The 12,631-nt window shown below is 47.5% G+C and overlaps 2 protein-coding genes across 2 annotated transcripts in view; one reads left to right on the forward strand and one right to left on the reverse strand.

Moving 5' to 3' along the window:
• Nucleotides 1-2,854: 2,854 nt before the first annotated feature.
• Nucleotides 2,855-8,797, forward strand: pgr (progesterone receptor; the record flags this gene model as incomplete). The annotated part of the gene is made up of 8 exons (XM_080007322.1): nucleotides 2,855-3,657; nucleotides 4,165-4,274; nucleotides 5,469-5,585; nucleotides 6,197-6,496; nucleotides 7,078-7,222; nucleotides 7,318-7,448; nucleotides 8,364-8,521; nucleotides 8,642-8,797. The coding sequence occupies 8 exons, from the start codon at nucleotides 2,855-2,857 to the stop codon at nucleotides 8,795-8,797; spliced, it is 1,920 nt and encodes a 639-aa protein (XP_079863448.1).
• A 1,995-nt stretch (nucleotides 8,798-10,792) lies between these two features.
• arhgap42b (Rho GTPase activating protein 42b) overlaps nucleotides 10,793-12,631 on the reverse strand; it is a 133,796-nt gene continuing 131,957 nt past the window's right edge. Inside the window, exon 25 of the mRNA XM_080007376.1 lies at nucleotides 10,793-12,229. Coding sequence (XP_079863502.1) covers nucleotides 12,141-12,229 — 89 coding nt within the window. The 3' untranslated portion in view covers nucleotides 10,793-12,140. The remainder of the gene's footprint in view (nucleotides 12,230-12,631) is intronic.

Genomic DNA, 12,631 nt, shown 5'->3' on the forward strand with positions numbered 1-12,631 from the left:
TCTCTCTCTATATATATATATATATATATATAGTTTATAGATATATCTAATCAAAATATTGAGTTTAATAGGCATTATGTATAGTCCAAAATGATACTGTGCCACAGGTGATGTAGTTTCAACACACACACCAGTCTTGGTTCTAGGTAATTGGGCCCAGGAACAGGGTGGCTGTACGCCTGTTTCTAATCAGAGCAATAAACACGCTCAGGTAAATAAACCCGTCCCGACACACACACACAGGGAGAGCCTCTGTCACGACGTGTTTTCCATCTGCTCCTGGCTTGTTACATCTGTCCACGCCCTACAATAAACCGTTTGCAACATCTCTGCCTGTGTCTCTGTGTTGAAGGGCCCTGGAAACACACTCGGGTGGTGGGTGGCAGGCGGAACTGCCAATATATGTAAAAAAAAAGTATAAAAAATAAAACATATATCTATATCTATATAGATATATATAGATATATATAGGTACTCCTCACTTAATGACCTACCTGTTTAATGACCATTGGGACTTACCACCAGCTCTCTGACCAGTCTGTACTGTACACTGTGTACTATACAAGTATCTCATCTCATCACCCTTTATATACTATATACACTTTATACACTATATATACACTATATACACTATGTACACTATATACCCTATATATACTACATACACAATTTATACTATATAAACAATATACACACTATATATACTTTATATACTATATACACTATTTATACTATATACACTATATACATCTCATCACCGTTCTCCAGTCTCGTTCTCGCAGTCTGCCAGTATTCACTACACATAGTTTGCAATGTCCACGCCCCCTTACTGTGAAATAACACTATATTAACTATATATACTACATACACTATATATACCAGCCACGCCCCCTTACCATGAAATAATGAGTCCTCGCTTATCGACCAGTGCGCTTATATATATTATATATATATATATACATACATACATACATACATACATACGACATACATACATACATACACACATACATACATACATACACACACACATATATACATATATATACACAACACATATATACATATATACACACACATATATACATATATATACACACACATATATATATACACACACATATATATATACACACACACATATATATACACACACATATATATATACACACACATATATATATACACACACATATATATATACCACACACATATATATATATATATAAAGGGCACCATGGACATGAAGAGGTGGGAGTGGCAGGTGCTCAGCAGCCACCACCCCCATGTTCCTGATGAGAGAGAGACAGTATCATCTGTGGGAAACGTAGCTCAGCAGCAGCTTTGAAGAGCGTTGCCATGGATGTGCTGATTAGATATTTCTCCTGAATGTGCCGGACAACGGAATGTTCTCCAGAATCTCTGATATCTCCAGTGACGCAATGAGATAGAGGCCAAGGCCTGCGAGAGCATCACTCACACACGACATCATAACAACGATTAACTGTATGTAAAAACAATATGTCTGACATAACACACGCCATGGTTGGGCTATCATAGCGTTCCTGATATCTGGTAATTGTGTTTGTACCAAAAATACAGTGAATTGCAGGAAGACAGGAAGTCACCTTCAAGAGTTTGACCCTAAAAGGTCAAACATGTTGATCTTTTTTGACAAAAAAGAAGGAAAGAAATCACCACAAGCTGCGTTGGGGGGTCAGAGCACACGGGGGACGAGGCCTCCAGGCAACAAAACACATCGTATCATGTCCCGTGGTCTCTCTTCCTCGGAGGCTCCACTGAGCTGCTCCAACAAGTCATTAACCTCCCAGATCCGCTCCCTTCAGAGCTGCATACCATAATATGCTGACACACAAGTTTATCTCCCAGAGATGTGATGCAACGTCTCACAACACATATACATACATTCTTACACACATACTATATATACACATACATGGATGTACAGTATACATGTATGTAAATATTTTTCTTGTATGTAAAGTTTTTTTCTATAAATATATTATTTTTTTTTATTTCCATATTTCTGATATTCTATATAATTTACAACACGAAATATAATATCACTCATTATATTAGATGATAATTAGCTAATATAATCAATATATAGTGTGTTTTCGGATTGGACACGATTCCTCTGTATTATAGTAATAATAATAATAATAATAAATGAAATAATAAAATAAAATAATAATAATAATAATAGTAATAATAAAATAATAATAATAATAATAATAATAATAACGATACTACTACTACTACCTCAGTATTGTAACGCCCCCTCCTCTTATAAGCTCCTCCAGCAGGAGAAGCAGGAACTCCATCAGTGATGAGATCAGTCTCGGGGTGGCACCGCGTCTGGATTCTCTTCCTCCTTTCACCTCCCTCCTGCTCTGGCTGCATTGCCTCCTGGGAAGGCTCTCCGTGCGCCACCCTGCACCCCGTCAGGCTGCTCCTTCTTCAACTGCGACAGGACGAGGAGTCCGCCGAGGGGCTGAATTGAAAGCTGTTTCAACGGTTTGAGCTTGGACATGAACAAAAGCGAGAACGTAGAAGGGAAGCTGCGCGCCCCGCTGGCACCCCGCCGGGATAGATGCTGTTCAACTTAAAGTTTTTACTGACTCGTGTTCTGCCGTCGTTGTGAATGTGATTGCCGTCACTGGTAATTCTTGATAAAAAAAACAAACAAAAGAAAAAAAAAAAGAAATCAACGGTCCATGCCTCAGCCTCTCGGGGACGAGGGTCGGAGCTGCGCGCCTTTACGCACGGTGCGGCGCGCTCCGTGCGTCCTGCGCCGCCGAGGAGCGCCGCCCCCGGTGCCGCGGGGAGGACCATGGAGCCCACGGGGACCCACAGCGCGGATTCCTCCGACGCCCGGGCGGCGAGCGACCTGATGGACGGAGGCTTCGGGAAAGTCAAACCCGGCCGGACCTGCGCGTCCCCGGCCGCCGCCCGCCACTTTGGGGCCGCGGGCGCGTCGTCGGGCGCGGCAGGCTACAGGGACTGCGACGCGGCGGCGGACGGCGCGCTGCTGGCGGCCAAGCACTTCTACGAGGCCGCGCAGTGGGCGGACTACCTGAAGGCCCCCGGGGGCAGAGAGGCAGAAGGGCCCCTGGGCAGGGTCCCCGCGGCATGCAGGTTCATCAAGGACGAGGAGGAGCCCCGCGGCATCATGGACGCGGCGTGTCCGGGCTTCGAGCCCTCCTCGGAGACCCCCTCCGCCCTGGACTCCCCCTTCGACGCGGAGGGGAAGCAGCCGGGCTTCGCGGAGGAGGCTCCGGGCTTTCCGCTCGGCACGCCGGGCCCCCACCAGGGCCTGGAGGGCTCTCCTCACTTCCTGCTGGACCCGAACCAGGCGGGCCAGCTCGCAGCGGCGCCGCCGGCGAGGCCCGAGTCCAGCAAGGCTCTGCCGCAGGGGTTCGACTCCCCGCAGCCGCAGCAGCAGCCGCCGCAGCAGCAGCCGCAGCTGACGGTGTACAAGAACGAGATCCCCTGCAGGTCTTGGTCCGTCCAGAGCTCCGGCGCGGAGCCCCAGTTCTGGTGCCAGGCCGCTCCAGAGGAGCAGTATCCCCACTACGATGGCGTCCCCGGCAGCCTGTCCCAGAGGAGCTCCACCAACTACACCTCCTTCCCCGGGTAAGGACGAGGAGATGGGCACTTTGTGTGTGTGTGTGTGTGTGTGTGTGTGTGTGTGTACCTAATGATGACCTTTCCTTAAAATGAGACCAAGCAGCGGCCGAGTGAACCCGGGCTGTGATTGGTTGGCAAAGAGGAAAAGGAGACAAGATGCAGGAAGCAGAGGATGTCAGTTCCAGTATTAATCCCTGATGATGAAATCCTGCACTTCCTCTGGTAAACAAGAACAACCACAGCCGTGGAAACTATTCATGTCTCCAGATACTAACTTCCCCCCCCTGAGAAGATATGAAAACAAGAAGTGTGTGTGGACGTGGACGTGGACGCCACGCGTGACCAACAATCTGGTGCGGAGACAAAAGAAGACAACGGGGGTGAAGAACCACCAGAAAGAGTGGATGCCACAGATGAGGGGGGGGATTGGGGCGGACCCCTCAAGGGAGGAAAACATGTGTGTGTGTGTGTGTGTGTGTGTGTGTGTGTTCATGTGTCGGTGTCTGTTCCCAGCATGCCGAGCCTGAGACTCTGCACCATCTGTGGGGACGAGGCGTCCGGGTGCCACTACGGGGTCCAGACCTGCGGAAGCTGCAAAGTGTTCTTCAAGAGGGCCGTTGAGGGTGAGACGCCGGGGCGAGGCTGAGGCTGAGGCTCCTGCCGCCGCCGCCGCATCCTGCAGGGAAACGGCCGTTTAGTTCAAAACGTATTAATTTATTTCAGAATCAGAATCCTTTTATCGGACACATGCGAGGAAAGTGAGTGGTGGTGCTGGTGCACAAGAGGCGACAACACAATTTCAGCAAAATATGAACACAACATCAAACAAGACGTATTAAAGTACATTTTAATTAATGACTAAAGTTATTAAGAAGCATAAATATGTGATAGGTTGTGAAATGGTGAGGCGCGTACACTATAACTGGAATAAATATGATAAATATAACATAGGTATAAGTGACTATATAGTTAAATACTTGAATCCATATTTCATATTTAAAAGTTGAATCAACCTGCCTGTCACACCCAGTTTGCACAGGTTGGATTCCAAAAAGTCTCCTGATCTGATAATCGACTGCAGACTGATTGAGAGGCGGGAATGAGCTTTAAATGTGGATAAAAGTTATATTTTAGTGTTTATTTATTTTTTTCGATGAATGTTCCCGTTGGTGAAAATGGGATTTTTTAATCAGGCTTTTTCATACTTGTACCATCAAGAAAAAAAATAAAATAACAATTAATAAATAAAGAAAGAATAAAAGTGAATAAAAATAATTAAATCAGAATCTGAAGTTGGGATAAAATAAACATAAAATAAAAAATGAAAAAAAGAAAATTCTTTCTATTTAAACAGAATATTTTAATATATTTTATTAATTTAGCAATTTCGAAAGAAATAAATGACAATCTACAAAAAAATGCATAAATAAATGAATAAATAAATGCAGTTTACATCCTGTGTGTACAGTACACCCCAAGCTCTCCCACATGACGTCCCACTCCGTCGAGGTGGCACCTGCATGGGCGTGGCCCTGATGGGCCCCCGTGGAGGTTCCACCTTCCGGGGGTCGTTAGCGGCTCCGTCCTGCCGCGCTGGTGGTGTTCCTCCACCTTGTTTGGCTCCTGTTATCTCACCGCAGCGGATACATCAGAGCCGCCGTGTCACGCCGTCCTCACAGCCCCCACCCCACCCCCACCCCTACCCCCATCTCCACCTTCCCTCCGTCGTATCACCAACGTGTTATCTCCGTCCTGTTGGCGACAGGAGCACCATTCAAGAGGTGTGTGTGTGTGTCTCTCTCTCTCTGATTGGACAGGACATCATAATTATCTGTGCGCTGGACGAAATGACTGCATCGTGGATAAGATTCGCAGGAAGAACTGCCCGGCCTGCCGCCTCCGAAAATGCTATCAATCTGGGATGATGCTTGGAGGTACGCCCCCCCCCCCCCCCCGCCCGTCTCGATGCTTTCACCGAGTGGAAGATGAAATAAAAATCCCGATATTATCAATGACAGAAATATAATGTTAACAATGTCATTTGCTTACTACGTCCGCATCCAGATCCGATCCAAAGTGCAAACAGCAGAGCATGAACAGTGCTCTTCCGCTTTATGTTCACATGCTTATTCAAGCAGGGTTTATTTTTGGGTCATTTCGAGCATTTTTTTTTTCCGGAACGACCCGAACTCTCCGAAACGATATCAGCCGGTACGGTTCGGGCATAATCTCACATTTCCCGCTCACTCTGCTTGCGTTTCCCCGTGCAGTCCACTGCTAAGCACGAGGTGAAGGCGTCGTCCAGTTCTGCATGCTAACCGTGTTAGCATGCAATACATGGCTGCGGATGGGATCACCTAGCCTAGCTCCCGTGAAACGAGGGAAATGCACATTCCGGCATCCCCAAAGTGGGGTTCAAGCCATACACCGTTATGCATCTGACTAAAAACGACTATAAAAACCGCATATCCCACTATAAAACCGGAGTATCCTGTAAATAATATTATTTCCTTCCACTGAAAATTAGACCGTTTTTCTCCCGCAGGCCGGAAGCTGAAGCGCTTCGGGGCAATGAAGGCGTTTGGCCTGGCCCCCACCCTGATGTTCCAGTCCCACCTGGCCCTGACGGGGGACACCCAGGCCCTGGCCTCCATGTCCTGTGGGATCCGCGAGGTGCAGCTCTCCCCGGAGATCGTCAGCATCCTGGAGAACATCGAGCCGGGCACAGTGTACTCGGGCTACGACAACTCTCAGCCCGACGTGCCTCACCTGCTGCTCAACAGCCTGAACCGGCTGGGCGAGCGCCAGCTGCTGAAGATCGTCCGGTGGTCCAAGTCCCTGCCAGGTAACGGCCAGGGCCACCGCAGTCCGTCGCCCGTGATGACCGCCGCAGGTTTCGGGAAGGAAAGCGCTGGGCGGCGGGGGGAGGTGGGGGGCAGTTTCCCAGAAACAGAAATCTAGGGGATGGATCACTGATCGTTAGAAGCGAGCAACACCGAGGAGCAGCAGGTGTGAAGCATCGAAAACATAGAAGCGAATTGTACCGATTCTGACACGCCCCACGGTCCTAGACACGCCCAAACGACCACGTTTAACCAGGGAAGCCACACTGAGCCACACAAAATAAAAACACTCAATAAAAACAGACGTAGAAAACGTAAAATAAATAATGAGAAACATGAGCGTTCACATCGGAACAGGTCACCAATTCTGACTTTAAATCGAAATTAAAATCCGAAATTGAAATGAAATAGTGAAGCTCCAGGTGCTGCGAGTCCAAGACCACGGAGTGTTTTCGGATGCTGAGCTGAGAGGACACGATATCTGTGGAGTGATTCTGCAGCTTTGTCAGGTCATCGGTGGCTCCTCAGATGTGGGCGTCGGCTTAACCACGTCGGTCCTGTCTTTTTGGCGTCTCTTTGGCAGGATTTCGGACGCTGCACATCAACGACCAGATGACTCTCATCCAGTACTCCTGGATGAACCTGATGGTGTTCGCTCTGGGATGGAGGTCCTTCCAGAACGTCACCAGCGAATACTTGTACTTCGCCCCCGACCTGGTTCTCAGCCAGTACGTGACTTTCACTGTGTTTTCGTTTTTTTGTTTTTTTTAGGCGCCCCGCGCCCACGAAACTCAACGCTCTGCACTTTTTTGTCGTCCGGCAGGGAGCAGATGCGGCGGACCCCCATCTACGACCTGTGTCTGGCGATGCAGTTCATCCCGCAGGAGTTTGCGAGTCTCCAAGTGACGCGCGAGGAGTTCCTCTGCATGAAGGCCCTGATCCTCCTCAACACGGGTAAGAAGGAAAAACAACTAAAACAAAAACAGGAGAAAGCGGGAACGAGCGTCACGCAAAGATGGGGTTTGAGTAACTGTGCCGTGCGCAGATTTACCGCTGAAGTCGAGGGAACCGGGAGCTCCTTCCTTTCTCAAATGGGAAACGGTCAAGGCTCCACGCGGCTGTTAGAGAAATAAAAACAAAACGCCGACGCCGAAGCGAAAGCTTAGCTTCTCATCACTTTCCTGAGGAATCAAAAAATGAAGCATTTTTATGATAAAGTAAATTCCTCAGCACGGTGGAACGTCTCGACTCGCCTCCACGTGTCAGCTGAGTTGGTCTTTCCACAGTTGGCGGCTGTGGGTTTTATTTTCCGAGTTTTCTTTAACGCAGCACTGGTCGCGGCCATTACGTGTTGAATTTTACTTCACCTTTAACATATATATTTTTTAAAGTAACACTGTGATTTCAAACTGAAGCAGGACTGGTGACTAGAACTAAATCCTTTCTACTCGGCGCAGGTTTGACCTGCGACCAAACCAACAAATGAAACAAATGAACTGAGATGACAGCAGCACTAGAAACAGGCTCGAACGAGTTGTTTTCATGGGTTCAAATGTACTTGAAAATGAAATAAATCGCTTAAAAGTGCTGGAATTCTCCAACAATGCAAAGGCACAAGTAAAGACAGAATAAATAAAAGTAAAATAAAACATGGGTATTGAACGTTGCCGTTGAATATCTCTCATCTTGAAAAAGGTCAACCCGGCGGTCCGGCGTCTCATGCTAACTGTGGTAGCTCAATGCATGGCCGCGGATGGGATCAGCTAGCCTAGCTCCACAGCTACATTGGGAGATGCTATAAATAGGACAAATTCCCAAATTTAAATGACCTGTGAACCCTGTGACCTCTGACCCCGTGCCCCACCCCAGTGCCGCTGGAGGGTCTGAAGAGCCAGGCGTCCTTCGACGAGATGCGGCAGAACTACATTCGGGAGCTGACCAACGCCATCCACCTGAAGGAGAAGGGCGTGGTCGCCAGCTCCCAGCGCTTCTACCACCTCACCAAGCTGATGGACACCATGCACGAGGTAGCTTCCCGCCTTCTTTAAGCTTATTTTATTGTTTTGTACTGGACGTTGGGCGCCGTCCCGTTGTCGAGCAGCGGTTCATAGACGATGCCCCTCTGGTCCCCCCCCCCCCCCCCTCAGATTGTGAAGAAGGTCAACCTGTACTGCCTGAGCACCTTCATCCAGGCCGACGCCTTGAAGGTGGAGTTTCCCGAGATGATGTCGGAGGTCATTGCCTCGCAGCTCCCCAAGGTCCTGGCGGGGATGGTGCGCCCCCTGCTGTTCCACACCAAGTGACCCCCCCCCCCATGGCCCCCTGCTGGCTGTGCTGAGGAATCCCATTCTCTGGTTGGATTACTCCTCTGATTCCGCGCCCCGGGACGGTCGATGCTCCTCAGGAGAACGTTCCCTCCGTCGCCGCCCTCTTTGTTCCGCTGATTCTCACGCTCTTATTTCTTATTTTTTTTGGAGGTGTATTTATTTCACAGAGGTGTTAAAGATGGGAAGATGCGTTTTTTGTTTTTTTTCTGGTGAGATTTATGTCTAGCGCTGTACCGTCACAAGGAAATGGAGGGTTGGTAAAAAGCGAAAGTACGTCACATCTGCTGTAAAAACAACAAAGATTATTATGGATAATTAGAGAAGCTTGGTTTTAGAGACAAGCCCCGAGCAGAGACCGGGCTTAAAATAAACCACAAGTCGACCTTGTAGAAAATCCCAGGAATGATGTGTGGACCAGGGTGTGTGTGATTTTGGGGGAAAGTCCGTTATGCAGAGCGACGTATAAAAACTTTATCCAGCTTAGATAAGTTTGAGTATAAGTTTGATAAACAGCCGTTCTACCAGATCCAGGAGGTTTTATGAATCATATTAATAATATTGTTATTATCATTATTACTATTATTTTTATTAGTGTGGCTTCCGTTCACTGCGATCTGAGCTCTGTCTTATCTGTTACCGGAAAGAACTACAAATTGGTGTTTTGGGAAGAATCATCACGGACACGCGAGCGATAACATTTTATCTCGTCGACTGTTTCCAGCTCCACACGATCACGAAGGAGGAGGCGCGTCACGGCGAGAAACATTTAAAAGGACTCAAAAAAAACCTCTAATCAAGCAATTACAATGAATTTGAAATGACATTTTCACGGCAGTTCTTGGTTGGCGTTCTTAAAAATAAATAAACAAATAAACAAACTTTTATATGAGGATTTCTTTCCGACCAGTTCTTAATAAAATGTCAACACAGTGAGAAGCTGCGGCAGAGCGGCGAGTGCCTCAGCAGCGCATTCCAATGGGGCCAACGTTTAAGACAAATTAAATCTCCTTAAAGAAAGGAGAACGCTCAGCCGTGCCGCGCTAGTTATTTACTTTGTTTATTCGCCGAAGAAGCTTTGGTGTTTTACTGGGACGTTGTACCGCCACGTCAAGAAGTACGTTCTGAACGACTTTTAAACTAAACATAAGGAGATAAAATCAGTTTGCTGTTACATAACGTTCCAACCCTGTCCAGCCACGTCACCCTTTTCACAACCAAATACGGAGCTAAGCACGTCAAACCTAGAAATGTGCTAATTATTATTATTTTTTTAATTATTATATATATATTTTATTATTATTATTATTATTATTTTTTTTTTTTTTTCTTTTATTATTATTATTATTATTATTATTTTTATTATTATTATTATTATGACTGAGTAATAGTGACTCACAAACTCTTTCAAACGATTTGAGAGTCTGGACTCCGACAACAGACTGGATCTTTGACTCGTAAAGTGGTCCAAATCTGGTTGATCTCTCAGCCGTTCCTCCTCGCTAACGGCGCATCAACACGACCGAACCAAACGCACCAAGAGACGCAACAAATCTAACGACTGTTTGACCGAATGGCTCTTCAAGAACGCAGCCTGGAGAAAACAAAAAAAGAGCCGAACTTTTCATCGCTATGAATAGTCGTCACTTTTTGAGTGAAACTTGTTCTGCTGGAACTGATGAACTAATGAACGGGCGCAGCCTCGCAACTTTGATCTTGTAACGCAAAAGCTCGTTTCCGTTATTGATTCGAGGTGGAATTAGAACCTGGTGATCTCCAGCCGGTGAACACAGAGACGTGCTGTCAGGGGTCGATGCGGCCGCTCAGCACCGAGCCAAACAAGAATTTAAAAGTTCTGAATGCTGCCATGACGCCGTCTCTCATGGCGACGTTGCACCTGCAGTCAAGAAAATAAATTAAAAAAAAAACAACAAAAACAAGAAAAAAACCCAAAACACCCGCAAAAGATTCAAAAATCACAGTTTATTTATAGACGGGCTCGTGGGCTGTCAAGGCACAGAGGGTGATTTAAACAACACAAGGAGACTTCTCTGAGCTGCTGCTCGTGCACGATGCAGAGGGAGTTTCATTCCAGGGTCTCGGTTCAACGACGTCGGAACGCGGCGTACAAACGAAAAAAAACAAACAAAAAAAACCCCCCAAAAAAACCCACAGTCGGCTTGGCACGAGAGCTCGAATATCTCCAGATAGTGGAGCGGGGTGGTCCGATGGATGCAGAAGTTTTATTTCTATTTTTTTTGGTCTCCTTTCCACGAGTTTGGGCTGAAAGGATTAAAGCACAAAGACAAAGTAAACATCAAGGAAGTGAAAAGAATAATAAAATATAATATTTAACCTGCGACGTGACGCGATGTGTTTACTGTGGAGCCAGGTCCAGCAACGTTAAAAAAAACCACATTCAGGATACAAGACGTCACAACTTATACTGCTCATCACGATTGTTAAAAAAATAAAACGATAACGTGATGATACCAACACTGTGATCGCTGAAAGAGACGCAGAGCGTCACACACGGTGGTATGAGGATCATGTCTCTCGTCGTTTTAAAAATGAGGGTCTTTAACTGCCGGAGGATGGAGACAGCTGGGGGGGGGCGTGGGGGGGGGGGGGGTGTCACGTTGCCGCGGCGACCGCCGACCCCGCCCCTAACGTTTGCGAGGCGCCACCTTTGGACCATTATTTTCTCGACGCGTTGAACTATGTTGCTGAATATTAACCTGCACTCTCTCTTGCTGTTGCTCTGTGGTCACCAGCTTGTTACTGTCTCTGCTTCTGCTGTCACTAAATGTTTGTATTTTTTGGGCCATTTCGATGTTTTTGGTTTCAAACACAGAGTATTAAAGCTGGTAATATATTATCTGAGGAGTGACGAAGTTATTTCAGGATGTATTTTCAGTGGTCGGAGCCGGCGGGCGCCGCCGGGGGCGACCGTGCCGTCGTCCTGCACCGGAGTCACTGGATGAGCGTGAAAACACGGGTGGTGTTAGTCCACTGCAGGGCTCCACCTGCCGCTTCAAGCTGACAACGCATCAGAAATAAAGCTTCTAATAAATACAACACAACTTGTTTTTCGCGTGATGCAGTGGCTCCGGTGCAGTGGTTCCTTCCGGCGCCGCCACCCTGCGGCGTGGAGGCGCTCAGAACGCACGGCCACTTCAAACGAATAACACGCGGAAGAAAACTCAAAAAAACGGCCGATCACACGGACTGATCGCATGGTTTCCATGGATACCATGAAAACCAAACAAGCACACAAACAAAACTGAAGGTATTTTTCTTTCCTTTTTCTTGTACCGACTTGTCAGAAGTAGACGACATAATTCTCGGGGATCAACCCCGTTCTGCCCTCGTGCGTCGCCTGCAGCCAGCCGGGCTCCACCGAGGGGTACACTGCCAGACAGGGAAGAAAGAAAGGAAAGAACATCAATGAAACGCCAGAAAAACAGAGAAACAGAGAAACAGAGAAACAGAGAAGCAGAAGGGAAGCAGGACCGGGGCTCGTCAGGTCAGGTGGCAGAAATCCAAAAAAGGAAGGAGTGTTACGGGAGGAATAATCAAGGTAATGTGCTGCAGGTCAGGACGTCCTTAAAAGCCCCCCCGCCCCACGGAGTCATTCACCGGAGCTGAAAGACGAGTCACGCACACGAACAGACCATAAAACCAACACCAGCTTCATCATCAGTGTGTGAGGAGAGCAGTTCGAGTGGAGGAAGGGGGGTTGGGGGTTGTTGACACTCCACTGGCGCTGCTGGCTCGGCGGCGGCGGCGGGGAGGGGAGGGTCCCGTGCCGGG

Source organism: Zeus faber (genome assembly GCF_960531495.2).
Source record: "Zeus faber genome assembly, chromosome: 9".
Lineage (NCBI taxonomy): Eukaryota > Metazoa > Chordata > Actinopteri > Zeiformes > Zeidae > Zeus > Zeus faber.